This window comes from Lissotriton vulgaris, chromosome 1_1, assembly GCF_964263255.1.
Source record: "Lissotriton vulgaris chromosome 1_1, aLisVul1.2, whole genome shotgun sequence".
Taxonomy (NCBI): domain Eukaryota; kingdom Metazoa; phylum Chordata; class Amphibia; order Caudata; family Salamandridae; genus Lissotriton; species Lissotriton vulgaris.
The window spans coordinates 890286295-890314291 of NC_141685.1; the positions used below are offsets into that span (position 1 = coordinate 890286295).

Below are 27997 nucleotides of genomic sequence, written 5' to 3' on the forward strand. Positions count from 1 at the left end.
AGGGTGAGGGTCAAGCGGTGGGGCAATTACTTCTGGCGCAGCAGTCATATGCCTCCCTGCTGATAGACGAGGCACGGCAGATATGGCTTGCGACGCGTAGCAGGATATACCAGTGGGGGGACAAATCGGGAACGATGTTGCACCGGCTATGTCAGGGCGCCTTCCAGAAGCAGACTTTGCCAGGGATACTTGACGGAGCAGGTGCCTTGGCTACAGATCCAAAAGAGCTAGCGGAGTGCTTCGCTGCATATTATGCAGATTTGTATGCCCTGAACTAATGCCTTCATGAAGAAGATGTAGTGGACAAGTTTATTGCTGACCTACCGCCCCGTGCGGTGTCGGATGAGGTACGTTAGTGCCTGGAGCTCCCGCTGAGGGAGGAGGAGCTGGGCACAGCCCTGGGCAAACTTAACACAGGAAAGGCTCCCGGACCCACTGTGGTTCCCTAGTGAGTTTTTAAAGAAATATCACTTACACCTGGGTGCGCATTATAGGGCAGCCCTGGAAGAGGCCAGGGAACGAGGTAGCCTACCGCCCGATTGGAGACACGCTGAAGTGGTGGTGTTCCATAAGCCGGGCCGGCCCCCGGAGCACCATGCATCCTACCGCCCAATCTCTCTGCTAAATGTGGAGGCAACAATCTTAGCCAAAGCATTGGCAAACCTGCTTCTGCCTCATTTCACAGCGCTTGTCCATTTGGACCAAGCTGGCTTTATGCCCCCAGAGGGCGACCAGACAATATCCGGCGAGCGCATGTGGCGGTGGCTCGGAGTACGGGGAAACAGGCTGCACTTCTCCTAGCGGATATGGACAGGGCATTTGATTCGCTGAGCTGGGTCTATCTGTTTGCGCTCCTGCCTTGGCTTAACCTAGGGCCCCACTTTCTTTCGTATTTGCGACTTCTATATACAGATTTGACAACTTTGGTTTGTGTAGCCAGGGCCATATCCTCCAGATTTACCATCGGGTGTGGCACCCGGCAGGGCTGTCCTCTTTCGCCGTAGCTTTTTGCTTGGCTATGGAGCCGCTGGGGGCGTGGGTGCGCATAGATGCACAACTGCGAGGGTTCGAGTGGGCACAGGGACCGTCTGATAGGATTGCGCTGTATGCGGACGATGTCCTGTTTCTCCTTACAGACCTCAATCGGTCGGGCCGCGTCTCCTGCAAATCTTTGGAGAAACATCAGGGCTATATATGAACCCTAGCAAGTCTACCCTATGGGTGTTGGGGGAGAGATCAGGGGTGGGGGACTGGGCATCGACACTTCAAGTAACTCAATATGATCATGAAGGTGGTTTTTATTAAGCCTGGGCGAAATTTCCCGTGTGCAGATGTAATGTTGTTTAATTCTGCGTTACGCTTGTTGCATGAAATTCCAGCACATTATGCAATTAGCTGCAAAAACATTTTTGCGGGGCAGGACTAACGCGAATTACCACATCACAAGAACGTGCTAGGTGCAGTGTTTTTATTTTGCCCTACAATTTAGTATGAAATTCAGGTTTTCACTCAATGTATCAATTTGGAATATTTTCTTACATTTTTATTATGCAAAAGCAAAGTATGTGAATGTCGCACACCCCTAGTTCTACTACAAGTCCCTGAAGTAAATAATTCCTGCAAAGGCCTTCCTTTTAATGTCACAGCATTATATAAAAAGTGTTACCAGTCTGTGAAAAATGTTCAGTCCTTTTCTCTGTATTCTAAAAACCCTGACTCAATTCTGAATTACAATATTACCATCAAACATGCTTTAATTACACTTGAATGTAATACATTTTTCAATTATACAGAACAACATCTTTTTGAAAAATAAATTTAACAAATTTTATAAATTCCTTATACTTAACTCAAAAAATTATTTGGAAGATAAGTGTGGATAAGCAATTACTCACAAATGGGAAGTAGGACAAGTAAAAGGAAACATTTTTTAAACAATAACTCTATTGAAGGTCTACCTGTAATTAGGAGGACATATCTATTCATTTCATATATTAGCTGCATGTAAATAGCTTCCAGCACCTCCAAAAATCTACTCTCACATATTTAAATGGAAGATTTAAAAAAAATCTAGGCCTACCAAAATGTTACTTTTTTAAAACTAAAGCAGCATTGAGCGACAGAAATAGAGGATAATCAAATAAAACAAATGTGGAAAGGAGATGCTGGACTTATGTAGAGACCTCGCTCAGTTGACAAGCAGTATGATGTTTCTAATTTATAGAAAATGTGTTTTCACTTTAGTTTCTATAACACTGGCCACAAGATCTATGAGAAAATCATAAGAAGAAACTATTTACTCTAAAGAGGATGTACCAAATCATATGGTGAAATCATCTTAGAACTCGACACAATCTTGAAAATCACCACACTACCAACAATAAATGGTTTATATTGTAACTAAAATCTGTTAACACCTTTTTTATGCATCCCGTTGTGACCTTCAAAACTTGGACTTCATTACATTAGAACAGAAATGGGGGAAACCCATCACATAGAAAATAAATACACAGGTCTGCTTCTTGTTACTTTTTGCCTAAACAGTAGCATGAAAAACACCATTGAACAATTTTCTAAATTTCACCACCAAATATTACAATCTTAGGAGCCTGATTTAAAATAACAATTTTATCCTAGGCAGAGGAGACTACCAAGTAGTTACTGACTAGAATGCATCGCCTCAGGCCCTATAATACCACCCCATCAATAACTACCGCAATGGCCACTTCTCCCACTTGGATAAAACTGCAAATGATAAGAGAACCGTAAGACACCGTTCTGTTATCTTTGGTCTAGACGCAACATATCAAGGTTACACAAATATTTTAAACTATAGCTACACACGTAAACAGGTTGGTTTCCAGCCTTTTTATATTAATGTAATGCCTAAGTCCCAGACTTGAGGTCAATCTATGTCAGCTGTGGGTACTATTCTCATTCGAGAAGGTTTCCCTCATTCGATTTCAGTCAATGCAGTAATGAGAGAGCAAAATCATTTAGTACCAGAATGAAGAGACAGAAGGAGTGGATGAACCATTCACGCCTTAAATGGTCAACTTGAGATTCGAAAGCAGCAGAATAAATAACCAGTAGCCTAATATTGTAGTACTGTAACCAAAAGTTATCAATCCTCGTGTGATCCTTTATAGAATCTGCCTTTTATTCCATTAGTGTGAGTTCTCAGGCCCATCAGCATTACTTCCCACAAAAAAATATATATATCTATATATCTATATATCTATATATATATATACATACATACATACATACATATATATATACACACACACACATACATATATTCCACCAGAAGCGCTCCTTCCGGACTGCTGGAACCCTAGGAGAGTGGGGCACCCTCCGGCGGAGCACACCGACAATTCAATTCTCAAAGTTTAGCGTAAATCAGCGCGCTCTCAGTAACACACAAAATCTGTCAAAGTACCAATCCACTGTTTATTCCACAATGCGTTTCGATTCCGAACAACCTTCAACCTGTTCTTCTCACATATAGCAACTTGGCTCAGCCGCGAGACTGCACTGCTGCGAGGAAATGCAGATTTGTGGCTACTTTGTAATAAGGTAGCCGACAGAGCGGTGAGATTCCCTGATTGTTGGATGACATGGGCAGTATACTCTGAACTCTCAGCTAAGGGTTTACTCATTGCTGTGGATTATTAATAACTTTGGATGTCAGCGACATGCACTTGGGTTCTATTTGTCATTGCAGAACTTCAACGACCAGAAGGCACTTAGGTACACGCCCATTGTTGTGTGATGTTGGTTAAATTAAATAACTACCCTGCAACGTTGTGGCTGCTCCGTTTGCGATTTGCCTATGAATAAGAACGAGATGTTCGAAACGAGTCAGGCTCCCCAGGGAGTATTCCTGCTGAGAGTCTGTGTAACCTGCTTGCCTTCAATAAAGTGGTGAACTTACTGTGTGTGCGGTCTCATGCAGGGCAACCTTTAGATAGATATATATATATATATATATACATACATACATACACACACAAGTGTATATATTTATTTTGTATTTATTTCTGGTATTTGTAAAGCGCGACACTCATCCCATGGGATATCACGGCGCTGTAAAACAAAGGAGACTGCTGAGGACTGTGCTGGGGGATTAGTATATCAATTGTAAGCAGATGCGTTGCGATATGCTATAACAATTGCTGTGTATAGAGAGGGGCCATAACTCAAGACTGCATATGTAGTTTATGCTATGGTGTTCTGTTACATTACAGGGAAGTTACAGCACTAAAAGGGCTTGGTAACCTTTAGGAATATCAAATTATTTTTATAAAGTTATAATACCTTGGAATTTGACCTAGCACATTAGTAACAAATGGGTGAATGTCCATTTATTAATACTGTTGATCTAAATAATGTGTTACTGAGGCACTTTTATTTTTTACTGGCATGGCAAATCTATATATAAATACGCACTTAGGAAGGACATCATGCCATTTTATTTACTGCAGTCGTTTAGAGTATCCAATTTCAACCAAGTGGAAGTGAAACTCATAGATTAATAACCTGCAAATAAAAATAATACAGTATTAATGTGGATTTTGGTTCAGTTACACACGCCCAAGGATCCTTATGTGGTTTTGATATATTGGGGTATTCATTAAAACTAGACCAGGCACCCCACAGGCCAGATGATGGCTTTACAAAGAACAAGAAAATAGTTTTTGGCTTGTGGTTTATCAATGTCAATAGAGGGAGGGGAAGAGGGGGGGGGGAAGAGAGGCTAACGCTACAAAGTCTGGCCTAGTTGGTAACAAACCTTCATATGAATCAACATACACACAAGTGACAAAACAGTACATTACAGATGTACTGGATGACATATTCTATTTAGTAGTATGCATAAAGAAGGTAGAGGGGACATGATTTGTGCAACTCTTCAAAATAAAAATGAATAGAATATTATACACACTAAGATGTACATTATGCCATGCATTTTCAATATGTATAGAAGCCCCAAAAATATATACGCATTTTAAATTTCTCATTAGGAGACCCTATCATGTATGGGAGAAACGGTTCACATCTGTAAAGTAACTAGTACCTTGAATACATTAAACACTATTATTTTATATACGCAAGTATCTTCACTCAAGGAATGAAGATAAGTGCCACATGTATTTTCACTAATAGCCATTACATAGATAGATATACACACAGACACTTTATTTGAGGAATTGTGTACCGCCCCACTTTCACTAAAATTGCTCCATTCCCACACTCCACACACGTTTTTAGTCCCAGGGTCTATCATTTGCAAAAGTGGAAAGTCAAGCCCCTTATCAAATCTAACAATAAGAATATGCTGCATTAACACAACCCCTAAATAAAACAGGTACGGGATGTTTCCATAAGACAACCCTAAATAAATATACAGGTGCTATTTGCAAGCCTCCCAAGTTTCCACAAGACGTGCAATATTCGCCCAAGTATTGCACTCTTATTCCCGCCATAGACCTAAAGATACATCAAGCGTCAATAAAAAGGCCCCGCCTTCATTTTATTTCCCACTTCACTTCCATTTATAGTGGCCGCCTCTTCAGTGCAGTCGCAAAATGGCGCCCCTTGCGGGCGAAGCACGCGCAGGAGGTTCTGCTAAGCGCAAGGGTCACAAGCTTCAGGGTGACTAGGACGCACAGCGCATGTGCGCGCGCTCCGGCGGCCATCTTTTACAAAAGCGGGTGAAAGGAGGGGGTGGATTTTCTGTAAAGGAAAGGATGAGATAGGGTGAGATACCTGCTCGGGGGGCCTCCCGCCGAGCTTGTCTCCTGCTGCCACCGTTACTCTGCCCAGCTCTGCCAGCTTCCGGTCATTTCCCCTTGCGTCAGCGATAACGGGGGTTGGCGCGTGCTCCTTTGCTCGCTCTCTCCTTCTCCGCCAGCCTCACGAGCTTCGACTGTCTACACTGCGCGCGCTTAGGCCGTTATGCAAATCAAGGAGGAGGAGACTATGCGCCACGATCTGCGAGCAGCAGGGGAGACGCCACCGTCCCGCCCAGTCCGTTCTCCGACCAATCGCAGCAACGCTCGAAATTCGTTATTCAGATACAAGGGGGTAAAGACGGGGAAAGAGGGCTGACGGAGTATGGGTGAGCGTTTGCCCGGTGTATGGCGTGCGCGAGGGGGCGTCGGAGAGCTGATGGAACCTCTAAGGGCATTTGTAAAGTAACAGTCGCTGGGAGGTAATTCCCACGACATTTTTTTTGTGAATGGCTTTACTCTTTTTTTATTTTAATTGTAATCAACTCCGAAGAGTTCGCAGAAAAAACTTATTACTGACCCAGAATGTCAGGTGCACGCTGCATATGTACAGTTTTTTTTTCTTTGCGATTTTTTTTTATGTAGAGCTGGAAAATAATCTGTTATACTCTTAATTAATTTTAAAATGTTTGTGTTATCATGGTTTTAAACGTGCCATTATAGAGAAATAAACAGTTTCAGGTTAAAATGAGTTTAACACAAGGTTTGTTAATAGAAATATGCTTATATCATTGCCTATTGAAATATTTTGCACACATAGGGATGCCATTTAACAGTAATTGAATATCATAGGTTAAAAAAAATAGAAACTTAGTAGAGGCTCATATTTTTTACATTGCACATATAAACATAAAACAAAAAAATAAGAACAGTTTAGGAGAGTATATTAGAGTTTTTAAACTATTCCTAAACTGTTATTCAAACAAATACATCTTGAAAAAATATACCTATTTTACTCAAAAATCATATTGGGTTGGAATGTTGAGAGCTCTATTGAAGACAGTGGGGTGTCTTATGGCCAGTAATGCCCGGTATAGACTTACATCTGCAACAGTTTGTGTTACTACTGTTGTTTTTCCATTTCTCAATCTTTAATTTGTAACATTCTACCCTTGGTGGTTGGAATGTTCCACCATTATAATATCCCACCTGACTCAAGCTTTAGCAGGTATTAAAGAGCATGTTTCACATTGTAACCTATAGCTTGTGGAAATAACTCAGTTTCAGTGCCTTTAACATCTGAGATAACTCCTAACAATGGGCTGCAGTGCTATTTTCACGTATTTTATCTCCATGCCCGTTGAGAACAACAGAACATGGTCTATGCGTACATTAACAACAGTTTGGTTTTATTTTCTCTTTGCGTTCTTCAGAAAGATTGGTTGCAATAATGTATTTTTGTAAAACAGGTCCAAAATGCCAGTTTTCATTTTTAGAAAGTCTAAATTGAAGAAATTGTAGGCTAAAGAACGTAATTACCTTTGCTTTTATCATTGATCACATCCGGTTAATCTAAATTCATTTTTTTTCCAAATTCTATTCTAATATTTGAGTGAAAAGAAAAACATGCATGTACATCAGAGGTGGAAGACAAAAGTAATTAATAAAGATGTTCCATGCTGAGGGGATTACTTCAACATCAATTTTATGAATACAATGAAATTTGGCACCTGGGGAGGGGTGGTGTTGTGAGAGAGCCAATCAAATGGACTTGCTTATTTTTCCTTCATCTGTGGTACCTGTTCCCTAGTAATTTTGCTTTTACACTTCTTGATTTAAAAAAAAAATGCTGTTTCCCTTTTTATCTTGCTCCTAGCGCATTTTTAAAATGGAAGTCAGACATTTCCTCCATTTATGTATTGGAAAAACCCACTACTTATATTAAAAAGAAAGATGGAAAAAAGTTTGTTTTCGTTAGGGCTTTCTAAATGACGTTTTCAATTACTTATGATTGTTTCACAGCAGGATTATTTGCATGTTGCATGGTTTCATAATTTTGTGCTTAAAATTTTTTTTTTTTAAAAACAAACAAAAAAAAAATATATATATATATATATACATATTATTAAGCACCTATAAAGCATGTTCAGTTTAAAATAAACTGCAATCCTCTGCCATTTTGAAACTAAGAAAAGACATTAGTTTATTGAAAAGCAAGGTGGATTTATTTCTTCTTGGACACATCCACGGTTCGGCCTCTTCGTCCGGTGGTCTTTGTGTGCTGGCCTCGCACACGCAGGCCCCAGAAGTGGCGCAGTCCCCTGTGAGCACGGATCTTCTTCAGACGCTCCAGATCTTCACGGAGTTTGTTATCAAGGCCGTTGGCAAGAACCTGGCTGTACTTTCCATCCTTAATGTCCTTCTGCCTGTTGAGGAACCAATCAGGAATTTTGTACTGGCGGGGATTCTGCATTATGGTGATAACACGCTCCACCTCATCCTCTGTGAGCTCTCCGGCCCTCTTGCTCAAGTCGATATCAGCCTTCCTCAGCACTACATGTGCATAGCGCCTTCCAACACCCTTGATGGCTGTGATGGCGAACGCAATCTTCCTCCGCCCATCAATGTTGGTGTTAAGAACACGCAAAATGTGCTGGAACTTTTCGGGAATTACCAGAGACATGGCTGCAGGGGCTGTCTGGTTCCCTCTGTAAGAGAAAGCGGAAGTGACGCGCGAGCCACTTTATAGTACCGGAGACGCTTCCGGTGTGGCTGGACGCGGCTTTTTACATCCGAAAAGACATTAGTTTACTGCAGAGATTGTAGAAAAGGGGCTTACATGTAGTTTATACGATTATTGTTTTCAATAGTATGTCGTTTTTCTCCTCTTCAGCTCCTTTAGACAGTATTTTAATCAAATTTTCTTGAACATGATCTTAGACCGGGAGGAATTCACATTTATTGTATTTTTTTTTTTTTTACTCTGGTTATTGTGTTGTTGTCGAGGTATTGAAATGTTTGGTTGTCAATCGGATTATTAGATTATGCCTTGTGTCCACTTTTAATAAACAGATGTAGTAAAATAAGTGTAAATCTATGCTTCCTGGCCACAGATCAATTGGCAAAAGAAAATACTGAAAAAATATTCTTATTGAATAGCTGGCAACAGAGTTTATTGAGTTAAACACTTCCTACTGATGTTTGCGGCAGGGGGGCTATGAGTTTGAATTTCATTAGTGTCAATTCAGGCTTTAATCAGTCTGAGGCTGGACAGTAGTAACAGCTTTAATTCCATTCAGGGCCACCTCAGGCTTTCATCTCTGGGTTGGCAGTGGCAACAACTGTTATTTGAAGTTCTCTGAATTGTCAAAACTGCCAAAATAAGTGATATGGAACAATTTAATTTTATTACTAGTATTAGTAGTAGCAGTAGTATTATTGAAGGGACCATGCAGCAGGCTTTATATAGAGATCAGTTTAATTGCTCAGTCGTCCTATTCTCCGAGCACAATGTATCCACTTTATTTGAAGTAGAGATTAACGTTTTTGAGGCTTCATTGAGGATCCTGAGAAATATCTTTTTTAATCTGTGGAAGTGCCACCTCAGCCATTGCGGATTTAGTATTCGTAGAAATGCAAATATTTTTTTCCAAATGACAGAATTCTAGTTTGTAAATGCACCTATTATACAGTCCCTGCACACCCCCTCCAGTTACCATTACTTGGGAAGCATCACTTCAGTGAGCCTGCACTCTTGCTAAACCTGATAAAGCACAGTATTTGCTGACCTGCTGGGAAGAATCCCCTATGAACCTGAATACAAGCATCTGCTGATGGATTTCAGCCTAATGGATGGTTTATGAATCAGTGCAAAATCGCACATAAAACTTTAACACACAATTGTAAAGGAAATTAAAAAAATGAAAACGTTTTAAATTGCAAAGCTTTAGGAAAATTATGGGTGAGGCTTCATGTTAGAGTAAACATCTTTTTAGTTGGTAGAACATAATTGTCCTGTTGTGCAAAACCATTGTAATGGCATGGAAGTGTGTGTGTATGTGTACATCACCGTGCATAAGGTGGAATGCACTTTGTCAGTAGGAAATATAATTGTACTACTTTTGGAATATTTTTGTGTTATGGTGAAATATTGTTATTCTGGTTTGGAAAATACTGATGTGCAGGGTCTAGAATAATATTATACAGTCAATGACAGTTTATTGTTTAGGATCCACGATTGTTAGGCTGATTGTGTGAAATGCAAATAGTGTAATGCTTTCAAATCGGATTATGGTTCATAGTGCAATTAATCTAGAAAAACGTGGCCTGAGACGAAGAAGAGACTTGTTATTGAATTGATTAATTTTCTGGATAGCAAAGGTAGTTAATTATTGCATTTGGTGAGCTATGTAGATTAGTATGGGCATAATTTAGTTTTCTGTAAATACATTTTTACAAATTTATATTAGGACATATTGTCACGTAGTGTGAAATAGTGTTTTAGTGATGGAGTATCATCAGGTCACGTGGGGTTTCACTGCCAGTGTGAAGGTTGAATGTCATTAATCTGGAGAAAGCCTTTACTCAACAACTGCTTTAGGAGTATGTGTTGACACATGCCTGAGAGCTGTTCCAGACTTGCATGCACTTACCTGTACCCGAGACCCTTTGTAGGCCTGTACAGTCAACTGTGTGTCAGTACAGCTACAGAATAGATTGACAGGCCTAACCTTTACACAGAACAGGAACCTGGGTAAACTATGACTTAAACGAAAAACAGGATCATTCAATTTATTAATTTAACATCTATGCAATTCACTTTTGAATTGCAGCAGTACTGTTGCTACATAAACCCAGCTAATAATAAAAACACCATGTAGTCACTCAGTTTAGTCTGTTATTTTAACCGTGTTCCCATTTCACAGAGCACTATACCGTTTGGACGTTAAAGTGTTTTAAAATTATAGTTGTGTTAAAAAAACTATATTAATACATTTGTTGGATGATATATATATTTTCACTGAAAAAAAACATAGGTTTTACCGACGTTACAGTTAGGAATTAGCATTTAAAAAACCTTAGAAATTCACTGAAAAAACCATAGGTTTCAGGGACGTTATAGTTAGTTGGACATTTCACTCCTACAAAACGATAGAAATTTCTGTTATAGTTAGTTGAGCTAACTATAACTCGCGCCCCCGCAATGCACTGCTGATGACGTCGCATATTACATCATTAATGACATGGTCAGTGACATCACCGATGACATCACTGATGACATCATCCAGTGACTGTGTTTGTATAAAATGAAAATATGTTTTATATATGTATGTGCCAAGGTGTATTGAACAATGAATGTGTGTCTAACAGTCAGGATGCATGATTAAGTAGGTGTACGACTGACTGTATAAGTGACGGATTAATTATGTCTTCCTTGATACACGTGTTACCAACTGATACAGACATTCACACACTTTAGGTTCTCAGTCGGTGTGTAAGCGGTTGCATGGTTTCGTTAGCAGCTAAATGAGGATCTATATCAGCTATTCATTGCTTGTCTGAGTAGCTCTATGGGTAACTCAGTGTCTCTATGGGTGGGTGAGGGGTATGACTCTGTGCATAGATATGTGAGTGGATAATTCACTGGATATACGTGTGTATAAGTCTGTATCTGTGAAGGGCTCTATGGCTGGGTGAGTTTGTGTATGAGTGTCTTGGTGACTGAATGGATTCCTCAGCGGTACATGTGTGAGTAACTGCATATGTAAAAGGCAGTATATATTGGTGTTGGAGTATATAAATGAGTATACGTAAGGCTGAGTTATTGTGAGAGTGCCTGTATGGATCAGTGGGTACTTGTATTAATTATTGTATTAGAGTGTAAGTGTGTGTTAGTATATATTTAAATGTCTATAACTGTACAGGTGAGTGAATGAAAGTGTGATTGATTATTTCCATGACTGACAAGGTCCGTGATTAACTCTAACAATGAGAGGCGGTGTGTGAGTGTCTTTATCCTCATCAGAGCGTCGAACGTTCAGCGTCCAGTGCTGAACGTTCGGATAACGAATGCTGGCCCGTCGGCCAACGGTCGTGCGCAGCACTGGGGAGGTAGTGCTCGTGACGACCGTTGGCCGACGGCAGCAGTTAAGGGGTTAAAGATATGTGACTGGATATGATAATGCTGTATTGATGGCTGACTGTATTTAGGAGTGTATGGGTGAATGAGTGGATGTGTCTTTAGACCTACAAATTAGTGAGTGGATATGTACTAACTGGTATTGGTGTGTTAACCCCATGCATGCTCATAACGGAGACGCTCCGTCATGAGCCGCGGTTGCGCTGTGCTCATGACGGAGCGGTTCCGTCACGGCCCTGCCGCCGCGCCTGCGCGGCGCTGATTTCGCGCCTGCGCGGCGCGTTCTATTGAGTGGGCGGGGCCATGACGGAACCGCTCCGTCATGAGCACAGCGCAACCGCGGCTCGTGACGGAGCGGTTCTGTCACGAGCATGCGATCGCCGCTCGGCCCCCCCCTAGCGCTGCTCGAGATACCCTTAAAAGTTTAATAAGCAATACGTTTATAAAAAATATGTTTTTCTAATATTTCTAAATAATATCTAAACACGAGGATCTATGATTAAGGAACGCTCAAAATAATAACAACTAGTAACGGAGGTTAGCACCACCTCACAAGTCCTGTCTCTATTTCCACAAGCACTAACAACTAGTAACAGAGGTTAGCACTACCTCGCAAGTCTTGTCTCTATTTCCACAACTTGGACCTTGAAAATACAGCGGGAAGTCTGGATTCCTCGTCCAGGGGGCAGAGCCAGCACTAGACGCGGAATCCGCCTTCCTCGCGGGTAATAATGGCGTCCAATGCAGAGAAATCGGTGGCGTTTCTACCAAGTAACGGCAAGTCATCTTTCACCCTTCTTCTTTTCACAGCCTGGTACCAAGTAGTCCTTTTCCCCCTGATGACGATTGTCGATAAACATATTAAGGTAAAAACTTTTAACCGGACCCGAACAACCAGTGGTCTGTAACTATCAGTCGACAACTTTTAACGTTAACTCTGGGCTTGTGTTGTGTTTTTTGCCTTTCCTTTTTTCAATAACCGCGTATTCAAGGAGAGGTCACCGGAATAAAAAGGTAATAAAATCGATGTTTTTAACTACCAAATACAACAACCTTTGAGTATTGCTAGCGAGCCACAATACTAGTCCTAATGTTATATAGCTACAAACCAAAACTGGAATAACACGGACATACTTGAGGTATGGTGAATGTGGTAACAAGTAGATACAATGACGCTAAAAAACGCATTCTCTCTTCCTTGCCCTTAACACTTTTGCAGAACGAACATATGTGTAGTTATTTTGTACTCTTGATTCGGACATGAACATAGTACCCCCCAATCTCTTTTGCCTTTAAGACAGAGTGTGATTTGAGGGTTTGATGAGATACATCAGGTATTTACCTCCTACAGAAAGAAATTTCCAGCATAAAACTAATGCGTAAGAATCAATATGTTGCTCCCTACCGTAATTCGCCACATTTACCTCCTAGGGTAAAAATACCGTGAAACATAAGTAACATGTTTATATGAGCGAAATCACGTTTCTTTGTTTGCCACCATATACCCTCTTATATCATGTCATTAATCTTGATTCTACTTTTCAGGTGAACAATACTCCTGAATACACTTGGGTAAGAAAAAATAAAAATAAAAAAAACAGATATACTACACTAATTGTGTAAGTATTTTTAAACTTGTCTTTTTGTCCTGACGAAAGCTCCACAGACCCGGCTGGGCCATAAGGAGCTGAAACATGTCGACGTTTTGGTATATGTCTAAGTGATATGCAAGAGACCTAGTGACGCGGTCTGTTTAGCATACCTAGTATTTTTTAAGTAGTTATCCAAACAACAAAATAAAAGTCTAAGGTTGATTGGAGACTAAAGTTTTTTAACTCATAACCTTCATGTGGGGGTAAAACACAGAGATTCTCTGGATACTGCCACGCAACACTAGAGAACGCCTCTGGTTGAGGCTGGCATGAAGCACGTTGGTTTACCCGATGATAATGCCACAACGCGAGTGTGGGGCGGAGAAAAGATATAAACAGCACGATTAATACACAGCGTTTATGAGGGTTAACTAACATTCCTCCGTGTAACGTGGTTACAAGTATCCTATCCACCATTTGATTAATTGTATAAACCTTGGGGAATCGATAGGATCTTCAATCCTCCTCCCTAATTCTGATTAATTTGTCATCAATGATGTCAACAGTGATGTCACTGATTATGTAATTAATGATGTAATGATATGACGTCATCAGCAGTGCATTGCGGGGGCGCGAGTTACAGTTAGCTCAACTAACTATAACAGGGAAATTTCTATCGTTTTGTATGAGTGAAATGTCCAACTAACTATAAAGTCCCTGAAACCAATAGTTTTTTTCAGTGAATTTCTAAGGTTTTTTTAAATGCTAATTCCCAACTTTAATGTCTGTAAAACCTATGGTTTTTTCAGTGAATCTCAGGTTTTTTAAAATACTAATTTCTAATTATAATATAGCCTCATAGCCCGCCGTAGAGGGCTATACCGGCTATTAAAGGCCCTCTCCAGCGTTAAAGGCCCGAGCCGAAGGTGAGGGCCTTTAACAAGGGAGAGAGACTTTAATATCCGGTATAGACCAGCTACAAAGGGCTATAAGGCTATTAGAACATTCTGCCTCTAGAGGGCAGAATGTTCTAATAAAAAAACAAAGCCCTATGGGAACGTGAGGGCATTGGAATCCCCTCAGGCTCCCTGAAGCCTTTGTTTACAGCCAGAGCTGTGAACAAAGAAACATTGGAATGGTGGAGATCCAGGCTTATACCAGCCATTATAAACCCAGAGCACTCCATTGTTTTCAATGGAGCTCCCAACATTCCAGTGTTCTAATATTCATTAAACATATCTTTTTTTTCTGTGTTTTTTAATTATCCCATTCTCAACCTGGTGAAAACTGCAAATCTCCACACTCTTCCATCGATACCTTCCGCCAACAAAATCGCCACAAACCAGAGCCACAACTAACGCTAATGTTATGCAAACTAGGCGTTCCTGTGCAAAAAAAACCACGAAAACACCACTTACCCATATTTTCAACAACCAGACAAATCTGCAATGCGATCTAAAAACAGACGATAGGCCGACTTACCAGTAACAAATTAACATCAATCTTTAACTGATGTAAATACTTCAACGATCTACTGCGTGAATTACACCCAACTTACAGCCACATCTAAAGACCCATACGTGATAGAGGTACTAATCATGCAGCTCCAACACCCAACAAGGCCACAACAGCCAGCACCACACCACCAGAACCTCCCCGCCCCGGCCCCCCGGGATCACTCCCGCACTACTACGACCAAAGCAGCGCAAAACAGGACAATGGACCTTCCCAAAATACCATATCCCCTCAACCGCACAATAGCTTAATGTTGGGACATGTGGCAACCAAGTATGTGTGAAGGAAGCTTGCCCATCAATAATAATTCACAGAATGCCAAGTGTACCAGTGATGTGCTGCACAGACCTCACCATGCGAAGCACAAACCTCTACATGTGGAAATATACTATTGATACTTGTGAAATTGCCAGTGGATGCAACATGTTACCTCAGGCAGTTGGGAAGATCTCGGTCAAGTCAAGTCAAGTTAAGTCAGTATATTTATATAGCGCACTACATACCCAGAGGGTCTCAAGGCGCTTGAAGAAGGGTGGGGAATTACTTGTCAAATATCCACGTTTTAAGTTGCTTTCTGAATGCTAGGTGGTTCTGAGTAAGGCGAAGGTGAGTGGGAAGTGAGTTCCAGGTTTTAGCTGCCAGGTAGGAGAAGGATCTACCTCCCATGGTGGTTTTGTTGATGCGAGGTACAGTGGCAAGGGCTTAGTTGGAGGATTGTAGCTGGCGGGAGGGGGTGTAGAAGGACAGTCGTGTGTTGAGGCATTCGGGTCCGATTTCGTAGAGTGCTTTGTGTGCGTGGGTTAGGAGCCGGAAAGTAATCCTCTTATTGACGGGGAGCCAGTGGAGGTTTTTCAGGTGACCAGAGATGTGTTCTTTACGCGGGATGTCTAATATGAGCCTGGCTGAAGCGTTCTGGATGCGTTGGAGTTTTTTCTGGAGTTTTGCGGTGGTACCGGCGTAGAGGGTGTTTCCGTAGTCCAGTCGGCTGGTGACCAGAGCGTGGGTGACTGTTTTTCTAGTTTCGGTGGGGATCCAGCGAAATGTTTTTTTGAGCATGCGAAGAATGTTGAAGCAAGATGACGAAACGGCGTTGACTTGTCTGTTCATCGAGAGTGAGGAATCCAGGATGACGCCCAGGTTCCGTGCGTGGTCCGTCGGGATGGGTGCTTTTCCAAGGGCCTCTGGCCACCAAGAGTCATCCCAGGCGGAGGGGGAGGTGCCTAGGATGAGGACTTCTGTTTTGTCTGAGTTCAGTTTCAGACGGCTGTGCTTCATCCATTCGGCTACTTCTTTCATTCCTTCATGCAGGTTAGTTTTGGCAGTGTTAGGGTCTCTGGTGAGTGATAGGATCAGTTGAGTGTCGTCGGCGTAGGAGATGATGTTGAGGTTGTGTTGGCGTGCGATGGCCGCGAGGGGGCTCATGTATACGTTGAAGAGGGTGGGGCTGAGTGAGGATCCTTGTGGTACGCCGCAGATGACTTCAGTGGCCTCTGACTTGAATGGTGGGAGGTGGACTCTCTGGGTTCTTCCGGTGAGGAACGAGGTGATCCATTCCAGTGCTTTTCCTTGGATTCCGACGTTTCTGAGGCGTTGTAAAAGGGTGCTATGACAGACCGTGTCGAAGGCTGCGGAGAGGTCGAGGAGGATGAGGGCGACTGTGTCTCCATTGTCCAGTAGAGTTCGAATGTCGTCTGTTGCTGCGATGAGGGCGGTTTCAGTGCGGTGCTTGGCTCGGAAGCCGGATTGTGAGGAGTCGAGGGATTTGTTGGTTTCGAGGAATGCAGCGAGCTGGTTGTTGACCGCTTTCTCGATGACTTTGGCCGGGAATGGAAGGAGTGAGATAGGGCGGTAGTTTTTGAGTTCGGTGGGGTCAGCTGTGGGTTTCTTCAGGAGGGCGTTGAGTTCGGCATGTTTCCAGCTTTCCGGGAAGGTTGCGGAGTTGAGGGAGCAGTTGATGACGTCTCGGAGGTGCGGTGCTATAATGGAGTCTGCTTTGTTAAAGATGTGGTGAGGGCATGGGTCTGTGGGGGATCCTGAGTGGATAGAGTTCATCAGACGGATGGTGTCCTCCGTGGAGATTGGCTTCCAGTCATTGAGGATGTTCAGGGGGAGGGGGGGTCCTGCAGGAGGTTGGGTGGGTTGGTCTTCAGGGTCGGTTGTCGAAGCTGTTGTGGATGTCTGCAATTTTGTTGTGGAAGAATGAGGCTAGGGAGTCGCAAAGGGCTTGAGAGGGGGTGATGTCGTTGGAGTTGGCCGAGGGGTTGGTAAATTCCTTGACGATGTTGAATAATTCCTTGCTGTTGTTGGCGTTGTTATCTAGTCGGTCCTTGAAAGCGGCTTTCTTGGCATTCCGGATCAGTTGGTGGTGTAATCGGGTGGCGTTTTTGAAGGCGTCCTTGGTGCTGGTAGTTGGGTCTTTTTTCCAGGCCTTCTCAAGGGAGCGACAGAGTTTCTTGGATTTCTTAAGATCATCGTTGAACCAGGAGGCCTTCTTGCTGCCTAGTTTGATTTGTCGTTTTTTCAGTGGTGCTAGGATGTCGGCGCTGTTGGATAACCATTGGGTGAGGTTGGTGGCTGCTTGGTCTGGGTTTGAGGAGTGGGCTGGGGTGTTTTGAAGAAGCGATGAGGAGATCTGGTCGATGGTGATTTTGTTCCAGTTTCTTTGCAGAGTGGGTTGGGGGTGGTTGTTGGATGTGGGCCTGTTGTAGGTAAAGTGAACGCAGCTGTGGTCAGTCCAAAGGAGAGCTGTGGTGTGGCTGAAGAAGACATGTTTGCTGGAGGTGAAGATAGGGTCAAGTGTGTGACCTGCGATGTGGGTGGGGGTAGTGACAAGTTGTTTAAGTCCGAGGTTGGCGAGGTTGTCCAAAAGAGTGGTGGTGTTGCGGTCGTTGTTCTTTTCAAGGTGAAAGTTGAGGTCTCCCAAAAGGATGTAATCCTCGGAGGGGAGCGCGTGTGGAGTGATGAAGTCCGTGATGTCTTCGCTAAATTGTGCGCGGGGTCCTGGTGGCCTGTAAAGGAGGGTGCCTCTGAGTATGGTCTTGGGGTCGATGTGGATCTGGAAGTGAAGGTGTTCAGAGTTGGCGAGATTGACGTCTGAGCTGGTTGAGATGCGGATGGATTTCTTATGGACGATAGCGATGCCTCCTCCTGTGTGGCCGGTACGGTCCTTGCGAATGATCTTATAGCCTTCCGGGATGGCAATGGTGATGTCTGGGGCTGATGTGGCGTTCATCCATGTTTCTGTTAGGAAGGCGACGTCCGGAGAGATGGTGTCTAGTAGATTCCAGAGGTCAATGGCATGCCTGTGGACCGAGCGGGTGTTGAGCAGGATGCATTGTAGGTGGTTGGGGTCGGATAACTGGTGTGTGTTCGTAGATGAGGAGTTGTTCTTGGTGCCGTCGAACATGCAGGAGTTGCAAGAGAAGGGTCCATGGGTGTGTCCAGGAGCGGCTTGGACGCAGTTGGGGGAACGGCCGGGGTTAAGGGCTAGGAGGGTGGTGGCATCGTAAGTAATGCGAGAGGGGAGGACCTTACGAGGACCAGGGGCTCTGGCGCTGGGCGCGGTCCAGGCGCGGACGGGCATAGACGAGCTTACCTTTGGCGCACCTTCGGCGTGGCCGTAGCGCGTGGACGCTGCGCGTGGGCACATCTGTCATTAATGCACTTTGAGGGGGGGAGGGGCATGGGAGGGGCAGCAGGGAGGCGGGAGCGGTGCGAGGAGGAAGGGCTCAGGGAGACAACAACAAACAAGATGGAGGAAGTAAAAAGTCGAGTGAGGCTGGGGCACTGATCAAGATTTCACAAGCGCTTTTAAACAGGCAGCTTCAAAGTTAATACATAGAGCGCAGCTCCGTTTCCGTCGCGCTGATTAAATGGCATAAACGATGCTAAGCTGCAGAATACCTGAAACGCTGTAGCGTTATGAGTCATGTAGCGGTCATGTAGCTGTGTTGTCCCCCCTCTAGAAGCGAAGTGGGCTGGTCCAAAGTATTGCGCTCCAGAGTAGGAGTATGAATAAATAGGCCAGGCCCTGGGCGTGGTTCACTTGTGGGAAGACCCAACAAGTCTGCCAGAGTGGGGGCGGCCCTCACCCTGGCACGTGCCTGCCACCTTGACCTCGGCCTCCTCCACACAAGCCCCCTGCGAACCCAGTACCACAGCACTGCAGACTTATGTCTGTACCGACTACTGCCTTTGATCTACACTGCGGACAGCAGGGTTCACAACTTGAATTCAGCCTTGATTTATTAATTGCACACAGAACTGTACTCTATGTCCCCGGATTTTGTCAAGAACAAGTGACAAAAAGCATTCCTCGATGTCTATGCAAACTACTGCTTTTGATCTACACTGCGAACAGCAGGGCTCACAATTCAGATGCAGTGGCGATTGCAGATTACGCAGTCCAGTTTGCAAGACACGTTGCTCCCAGTGCGGCCCGCCGGGACCACTCCTCATCACAGAATGCGCACACGCTGTGTACTTCAGGTGCTACTAACTCACTGAACCATATATCATCGCCACGTGGTCTTATCAAGGAAAGACATTGCCTCCATTGCAGGCTGCCGGGACCACGTATCATCGCAGGGTGCGCACATGCTGAGTACTCCAGGTGCCACGAACTGTGCAACTCAACTCAATGCCGCGTAGCTGTGCGCTCATCCTGACCGCTGTCTGCGCCCTACACTGGGCTTACACAGTTCACAATTCAATATTAGTAGCGACGCAAATTGTGTAGGAGACTATAATGGGTTAAGAACCAAATGCTCCCAATCTGCAGCTCAAGTCAACGTTCCATACCTGTGGACCTTTGCTGACTTCTGCCTCCGGCCTGCACTGTGGAAGACCGTCGACACATGGAGCCACTAACCGTCTTCAACGCAAGCGTACATGTTTAACTGTGTCCTAACTCCCAAATATCAGTGACCCCCAGTCCACGAGTCAACCACAGCACCAGACTCCCTTCGATCAGTGAGACATATTGCCATATTGAAGGCTGGCGACCCGTGCTGCCACTAACTCTGTTTAACACAAGCCGATTCCCTCATGTGTAACTATGTCCCGAGTCCTGAATGGCAGCGACCCCCAACTTCTTTGCAGCGACCAAAACACCATACTCCATTTGATCACTGAAGCATATTTCCATAGGCAAGACCAGCGATACGTTGTCCCACTAACCCTCTTAATACCAGCCGATTCCACATGTGTAACTGAGTCCTGAATGGCAGCGACCCCAACTTCGTGGCAGCGACCACAGCACCTCACTCCCTTTGATTAGTGAAGAGTATTTACAGATTGAAGTCTACCGACAAGTGGTGCCACTGAACCTGCACTACGCAGGCCGGTGGGGCCACCAACGTATACACAAGGCTGTAGGCCCTACCTCTGACCTACACTACGGTCAGCAGGCTTCACAATTTAGATACAGTCCCGATTCCATATGATGAATTCCAGTGGGCGAGACATATTTCTCCCAGTGCGACCCATTCACATCAAACATTATCACAGGCTCCTACACTCTCAATGCCTCTGGTACCACTAACCCTATTTAACACAAACAAATCCCACATGTGTAACTGAGTCCTGAATAGCAGGGACCCCAAATTCGTGGCAGCGACCACAGCACCATACTCCCTTCAGTCTTATTTGCTCTTTTCTTTAAATACATTTTTTTATATGTAAATCTATACATGACTAAGATTCTTCTTTGAACAACTGCACAGGGATACTTCTGGGCCCAAGAAGGTTGTTGGGGGTATGTTGGTAATGTGGAAAGAGGGTACGTTACCTGCTAATGTGGGGAGAGTGAGCGTCCAAAGGGTTATCACTCACAGAAAGAACTCCAATATGTTTTCAAAAATGCCTCGGACAGATGCCAGCTGATGGACTGAATCACAAAATGGTTTTTCAATACTTATGTAATGTGAGCTACGAACAGTTCGGACCCAGTCTCGCAGAGGGAAAGCTGCTGCCAGTCCGCCCGACTCCCAGACTCAGTACTACGAACTGTCCGCGTCATTGTGTCTATCCCTGCCCTGTTCCGTCGTACTCCACGCCACTCCGATTACGTTCCAACGTTGGCCCCACATAGCTACCTGCCGCAGGTGTACTCGCTGTTGGTGTCCAGGTCAGTGGTCTAGTTCTCAACATCTCACGGTCACTCCTTGAGGGCAAGTTTGTACACACCACACTTCTTTCTTTGTATTTAGATTTAGCTTCCTTCAACATTTTCTTGTAGTTCTTCTGTAGCTCCTTCAATTTATTCTTGTCTTCTTTCTTACCTGTTTTAACCGCCATGGTTTGAATTCGAGCCTCTTTTGCCATCTTTCTCTTTTCGTCTCTCTTAAAGCGAGGTTAAACTATGGATTCTTTCTACTGTCTGTTTTTATGTTTCTTTTAGTAGCCAGGAAACTTCGGGTAAGGAAGAGACATAGATCTTCCCAGGATGTTATGCGGTTTTTTTCTGTCTGCAGCCATTTTTGGGTCAGATGTTCTTTAAGTGAATCCATTATGTTTACTAGGTTGTTTCCTTGCCATTTTAGTTTCCTTAAGGTAAAATTTACTGGGTGTTGTCCTAGTGTGGTTATTTTTTCTTCTTTGGCTAGCTTTACTTTTAGCTTTGTAATTTGCGGGTGATGATCACTTTCTATGCGCGTTAGGATTTTGAATGATTCTATTCTTGGGACTAAATTAGAGCTAGTGATTGTGAAATCAATTGTCGATCTTCTTTTTCCATTCGAGTACGTTATAGCTACTGGTCTATACCCTGCGGTGTTGCCATTCAGGATTGCTAGTCCATTTCTTTCTAACCCTTGCGTAATGATTTTATTTCCCCAGTTCACTTGCCTCTTTATTTCATTTTGTTTTAGCAGGTTACTATTGAAATCTCCTGAAATGATCAAACTGCAGAATTTGTGTAGGTAAATTACCTGCAATACGTGAACAAATTCCATTTTGGATAGCTCACAAAATTACTCGAATCGAAGCAGTATTTCCTAATACTAGCCCACATGAAAAACACAGGATCTTAACAATCAATGGGGATCACACCACATCTGGAGGACTGCACCACTTGGGGTACAGTCTTAGTTGCAATCTATACGAAAACGCATGGTGTTCTGTCTATGGCGGTAATACCAGACGTCCTGAAACAAATTCAAAACGAATACGGGGCAGAGCCTGCTTTAAATTTGGATATGAAACTACTGAAAGATTTCAAACAGGTCTCAGCAATAATATTAGCTAATATTGAAGGTGAAGCAGCATCAGTGGCAATCCGCCAAAAATTAAGGGAATTTGATGTAACTGAGCAACCTCAAGAATTAGCCAGAATAATTGAAAAATCCTATGAAGAATTAGGCAGAGACCTTCTGGGTGGGAAACCAGTGAAAACCCAAATGTCTGAAAATCCTAAAAACACTCCCACGCCATCTAAAAAGAAGTGTGAAAATGGCAAACAAACTTCTAAAGAGAAGCTTTCTCATTCTAGAGGTAGGTCTTCTCAAAAGGAGCCCTTTGAAAGGAGGTACAACCTCAGGAATAGGAATAATTTGAGAAAACCTGATAGATATCAAGACTGATACACGTTCCTCTCGTACTTTTCAGACTTCGTGACAGAAATCTGAAAGAAGAGGATGGTCAGAAAACAAGGAAGAACGCGTGAAGTCCAAAGATGATCAACACGTTCAGAAAAACAAATCTCAATTCACTAAAAAGAAGATAGCAGGTCAAAAATCAGGCATGCCGAGGATTTTGAGGACACAACTCAAGAACGGAGAATGGGCTAAGACAATGTTGAACAGCGCAGCAGAAGTCACAATAGCTCGCCAGAACCTGAAGGGTCTTCTGGAGACAGTGGCCTTGAATTAATTTGTTCACGTTGAAACTGCAGATACCAGGGTTAGTTCTCCACATAGGTTATATGAAATAGCACTCCGGATGAAGGGAGACATACCAAGAAAAGTGAGAGCACTCTTTTGAGAGTGACGTTCTAAGGGTTATGACATTATTCTAGCTGAACAAGACTGGCCACCAGAATTTGTCACGGAGTGCCCACATGGCGAAGCCATCATTATGCCAGCCTTCTCCAACCAAATTCCAATTCATTTAAAATACACCCATGCCAGGAAATAGGCAGTCGCTCAAGCTCCTGCATTATACAAAATCTTGTAGGATGGGATGAGGACTCACCTCACCATAAAATCCAGTTAAAAATAAATCAACCAACTGCACAAAGGCAGTAAGTACCCAGTTAAACAAGAAGCTAAAAAACAGGTCAGGGAGATATTAGATCAATTTGAATACCAAGGGGTGATTGAAACATGCACCTCGTCAATGAACAATCCTTTGTTACCTTTCTCCAAACCAGACAATACATATCGTGTAGTATTGGATTACAGACTTCTAAATTCTTGTAGCAAAATATTTGCAGTGCAGAATGCACACAGTACAGCATTAATGAATAACAGTGTGCGTAAAAAATATAAAACCACATTAGATATTTCTAACGGTTTCTTCTGTCAAAATATTGCACCGGAAAGCAGGTATTTGACCGCTTTCTCAATTATGGGGCCACAGCGTCACTTCTGTCGTCTCCCTCAAGGATTCAAGTCCTGGGTTATTCTCAGCAAGAGTAACAGAGTTACTACAAACATATGATGATGAAGCATTGTCATGTGTCGATGACCTCTATCAGACAGATGATGACTTGGATAGGCACTTGAATAGGGTGAATACCATTATACTTGGATTCGCTTCTGAGGGTTATAAATTCAATTAAAATAAATCTAGAATTGCCCATTTAAACGTCCTATTTTTAGGATATGTATTCTCAAGTGAAGGCAAAAGCCTGGCAGCCAACTTTTTAGAAAAGTGTGCGCTGCTCCAATGTCCAAAAACGCGGAAGAACTTAGTCAATTTTAGGATTCCTGAATTTTGGAAGAACTTGCATTCTAAACTACGCAGAAAGGGTTAAACCTCTCTACGAATTAATCAAACCTGATTTTAAAACCGTAAATTGGACACAAAAACACACAGAAATTTTGCGTTCATTGCAAACAGACACGTTAGAAACGAAACATTTGCAAACACGCGTAAACGTACGCAACTTAGTGATCCGAATCATTCCAGGACAATGCGGATTCATACTTAACTTTTAACGAAGGTGAAAAAGTACCAATAGCTTACAAATCACACTTGTACACACAAGCTGAAATGAAATTCAATTCCAATGGAAAAAATTCTGACAGCTGTTCAAACTGCTGTAGCAAAAGAAAAGCCCTCGCACTGGGGAAACGCATTATGGTCGTAACTCCTGTACCTGCCTTAGAAGCAGTGACAAAAGCGAGCATTCCTTATGCTAAAGCTGTACATTCAAGATGGATGCAATGGATTCATTCTCTTACTGCAACATATGTTGATTTCGTTTTTAATCCATATTTGAAAGCACAAGCATTTCTACAATACGAACAAGAATGTCCTCTGCCTACTGAAATTCTGCCTCTGTCTCTCTCGCGCGTGGTCTCGGTCTCTCTCTCGCGCGTGGTCTCGGTCTCTCTCTCGCGCGTGGTCTCGGTCTCTCTCTCTCTCGCGCGTGGTCTCGGTCTCTCTCTCGCGCGTGGTCTCGGTCTCTCTCTCGCGCGTGGTCTCGGTCTCTCTCTCGCGCGTGGTCTCGGTCTCTCTCTCTCGCGCGTGGTCTCGGTCTCTCTCTCTCGCGCGTGGTCTCGGTCTCTCTCTCGCGCGCGTGGTCTCGGTCTCTCTCTCGCGCGTGGTCTCGGTCTCTCTCGCGCGTGGTCTCGGTCTCTCTCTCGCGCGTGGTCTCGGTCTCTCTCTCTCGCGCGTGGTCTCGGTCTCTCTCTCTCGCGCGTGGTCTCGGTCTCTCTCTCTCGCGCGTGGTCTCGGTCTCTCTCTCTCGCGCGTGGTCTCGGTCTCTCTCTCGCGCGCGTGGTCTCGGTCTCTCTCTCGCGCGCGTGGTCTCGGTCTCTCTCTCGCGCGCGTGGTCTCGGTCTCTCTCTCGCGCGCGTGGTCTCGGTCTCTCTCGCGCGCGTGGTCTCGGTCTCTCTCTCTCTCGCGCGTGGTCTCGGTCTCTCTCTCGCGCGTGGTCTCGGTCTCTCTCTCTCGCGCGTGGTCTCGGTCTCTCTCTCTCGCGCGTGGTCTCGGTCTCTCTCTCGCACGTGGTCTCGGTCTCTCTCTCGCGCGTGGTCTCGGTCTCTCTCTCTCTCTCTCTCTCTCTCTCTCTCTCTCTCTCTCTCTCTCTCTCTCTCTCTCTCTCTCTCGTGGTCGCGCGTGGTCTCGGTCTCTCTCGCGCGTGGTCTCGGTCTCTCTCGCGCGTGGTCTCGGTCTCTCTCGCGCGTGGTCTCGGTCTCTCTCGCGCGCGTGGTCTCGGTCTCTCTCGCGCGTGGTCTCGGTCTCTCTCTCGCGCGTGGTCTCGGTCTCTCTCTCTCTCGCGCGTGGTCTCGGTCTCTCTCGCGCGCGTGGTCTCGGTCTCTCTCTCTCTCGCGCGTGGTCTCGGTCTCTCTCTCGGGCGCGGTCTCTCTCGCGCGTGGTCTCGGTCTCTCTCTCTCGCGCGTGGTCTCGGTCTCTCTCTCTCTCTCTCTCTCTCTCTCTCTCTCTCTCTCTCTCTCTCTCTCTCTCTCTCTCGTGGTCTCGGTCTCTCTCGCGCGTGGTCTCGGTCTCTCTCGCGCGTGGTCTCGGTCTCTCGCGCGTGGTCTCGGTCTCTCGCGCGTGGTCTCGGTCTCTCGCGCGTGGTCTCGGTCTCTCTCTCGCGCGTGGTCTCGGTCTCTCTCTCTCTCTCGCGCGTGGTCTCGGTCTCTCTCTCTCGCGCGTGGTCTCGGTCTCTCTCTCGGGCGCGGTCTCGGTCTCGCGCGCGGTCTCGGTCTCTCTCGCGCGTGGTCTCGGTCTCTCTCTCTCGCGCGTGGTCTCGGTCTCTCTCTCTCTCTCTCGCGCGTGGTCTCTGTCTCTCTCTCGCGCGTGGTCTCGGTCTCTCTCTCTCTCGCGCGTGGTCTCGGTCTCTCTCGCGCGTGGTCTCGGTCTCTCTCTCGCGCGTGGTCTCGGTCTCTCTCTCTCTCGCGCGTGGTCTCGGTCTCTCTCTCTCGCGCGTGGTCTCGGTCTCTCTCTCGCGCGTGGTCTCGGTCTCGCGCGTGGTCTCGGTCTCTCTCTCTCGCGCGTGGTCTCGGTCTCTCTCTCGCGCGTGGTCTCGGTCTCTCTCTCTCGCGCGTGGTCTCGGTCTCTCTCTCTCGCGCGTGGTCTCGGTCTCTCTCTCTCGCGCGTGGTCTCGGTCTCTCTCTCGCGCGTGGTCTCGGTCTCTCTCTCGCGCGTGGTCTCGGTCTCTCTCTCGCGCGTGGTCTCGGTCTCTCTCTCTCGCGCGTGGTCTCGGTCTCTCTCTCTCGCGCGTGGTCTCGGTCTCTCTCTCGCGCGTGGTCTCGGTCTCTCTCTCGCGCGTGGTCTCGGTCTCTCTCTCGCGCGTGGTCTCGGTCTCTCTCTCGCGCGTGGTCTCGGTCTCTCTCTCGCGCGTGGTCTCGGTCTCTCTCTCGCGCGTGGTCTCGGTCTCTCTCTCGCGCGCGTGGTCTCGGTCTCTCTCTCGCGCGCGTGGTCTCGGTCTCTCTCTCGCGCGTGGTCTCGGTCTCTCTCTCTCGCGCGTGGTCTCGGTCTCTCTCTCTCTCTCGTGCGTGGTCTCGGTCTCTCTCTCTCTCGTGCGTGGTCTCGGTCTCTCTCTCTCGCGTGGTCTCGGTCTCTCTCTCGCGCGTGGTCTCGGTCTCTCTCTCGCGCGTGGTCTCGGTCTCTCTCGCGCGTGGTCTCGGTCTCTCTCTCTCGCGCGTGGTCTCGGTCTCTCTCTCTCGCGCGTGGTCTCGGTCTCTCTCTCGCGCGTGGTCTCGGTCTCTCTCTCGCGCGTGGTCTCGGTCTCTCTCTCGCGCGTGGTCTCGGTCGCTCTCTCTCGCGCGTGGTCTCGGTCGCTCTCTCTCGCGCGTGGTCTCGGTCGCTCTCTCTCGCGCGTGGTCTCGGTCGCTCTCTCTCGCGCGTGGTCTCGGTCGCTCTCTCTCGCGCGTGGTCTCGGTCGCTCTCTCTCGCGCGTGGTCTCGGTCGCTCTCTCTCGCGCGTGGTCTCGGTCTCTCTCTCTCTCGCGCGTGGTGTCGGTCTCTCTCTCGCGCGTGGTGTCGGTCTCTCTCTCGCGCGTGGTGTCGGTCTCTCTCTCGCGCGTGGTGTCGGTCTCTCTCTCGCGCGTGGTGTCGGTCTCTCTCTCGCGCGTGGTGTCGGTCTCTCTCTCGCGCGTGGTGTCGGTCTCTCTCGCGCGTGGTGTCGGTCTCTCTCGCGCGCGTGGTCTCGGTCTCTCTCTCTCGCGCGCGTGGTCTCGGTCTCGGTCTCTCTCTCGCGTGGTCTCGGTCTCTCTCGCGCGTGGTGTCGGTCTCTCTCTCTCGCGTGGTCTCGGTCTCTCTCTCTCTCGCGCGTGGTGTCGGTCTCTCTCTCGCGCGTGGTGTCGGTCTCTCTCTCGCGCGTGGTGTCGGTCTCTCTCTCGCGCGTGGTCTCGGTCTCTCTCGCGCGTGGTCTCGGTCTCTCTCGCGCGTGGTCTCGGTCTCTCTCGCGCGTGGTCTCGGTCTCTCTCGCGCGTGGTCTCGGTCTCTCTCTCGCGCGTGGTCTCGGTCTCTCTCTCGCGCGTGGTCTCGGTCTCTCTCTCGCGCGTGGTCTCGGTCTCTCTCTCGCGCGTGGTCTCGGTCTCTCTCTCGCGCGTGGTCTCGGTCTCTCTCTCGCGCGTGGTCTCGGTCTCTCTCTCTCGCGTGGTCTCGGTCTCTCTCTCTCGCGGTCTCTCTCTCTCTCGCGGTCTCGGTCTCTCTCTCTCGCGCGCGTGGTCTCGGTCTCTCTCTCTCGCGCGCGTGGTCTCGGTCTCTCTCTCGTGGTCTCGGTCTCTCTCTCGCGTGGTCTCGGTCTCTCTCTCTCGCGTGGTCTCGGTCTCTCTCTCGCGTGGTCTCGGTCTCTCTCTCGCGTGGTCTCGGTCTCTCTCTCGCGTGGTCTCGGTCTCTCTC

At 46.0% G+C, this 27997-nt stretch overlaps 2 protein-coding genes and 1 pseudogene across 4 annotated transcripts in view; all 3 read right to left on the bottom strand.

Annotated features, from left to right (window-relative positions):
• The window catches only part of ATF7IP (activating transcription factor 7 interacting protein), a 673891-nt gene extending 667926 nt beyond the window's left edge, over positions 1-5965 (bottom strand). For all 3 annotated transcript variants that reach the window (XM_086958904.1, XM_086958898.1, XM_086958874.1), the window contains exon 1: positions 5773-5965. The gene's annotated coding sequence lies outside the window, so the exon portion shown is untranslated. The remainder of the gene's footprint in view (positions 1-5772) is intronic.
• A 1971-nt stretch (positions 5966-7936) lies between these two features.
• On the bottom strand, positions 7937-8462 carry LOC147748121 (small ribosomal subunit protein uS13 pseudogene; annotated as a pseudogene).
• Positions 8463-9079: 617 nt separating this feature from the next.
• Positions 9080-27997, bottom strand: part of LOC147748122 (uncharacterized) — a 68969-nt gene continuing 50051 nt past the window's right edge. The window contains exon 8 of the mRNA XM_086927173.1: positions 9080-9107. Within this exon, the coding sequence (XP_086783299.1) occupies positions 9080-9107 (28 nt within the window). The remainder of the gene's footprint in view (positions 9108-27997) is intronic.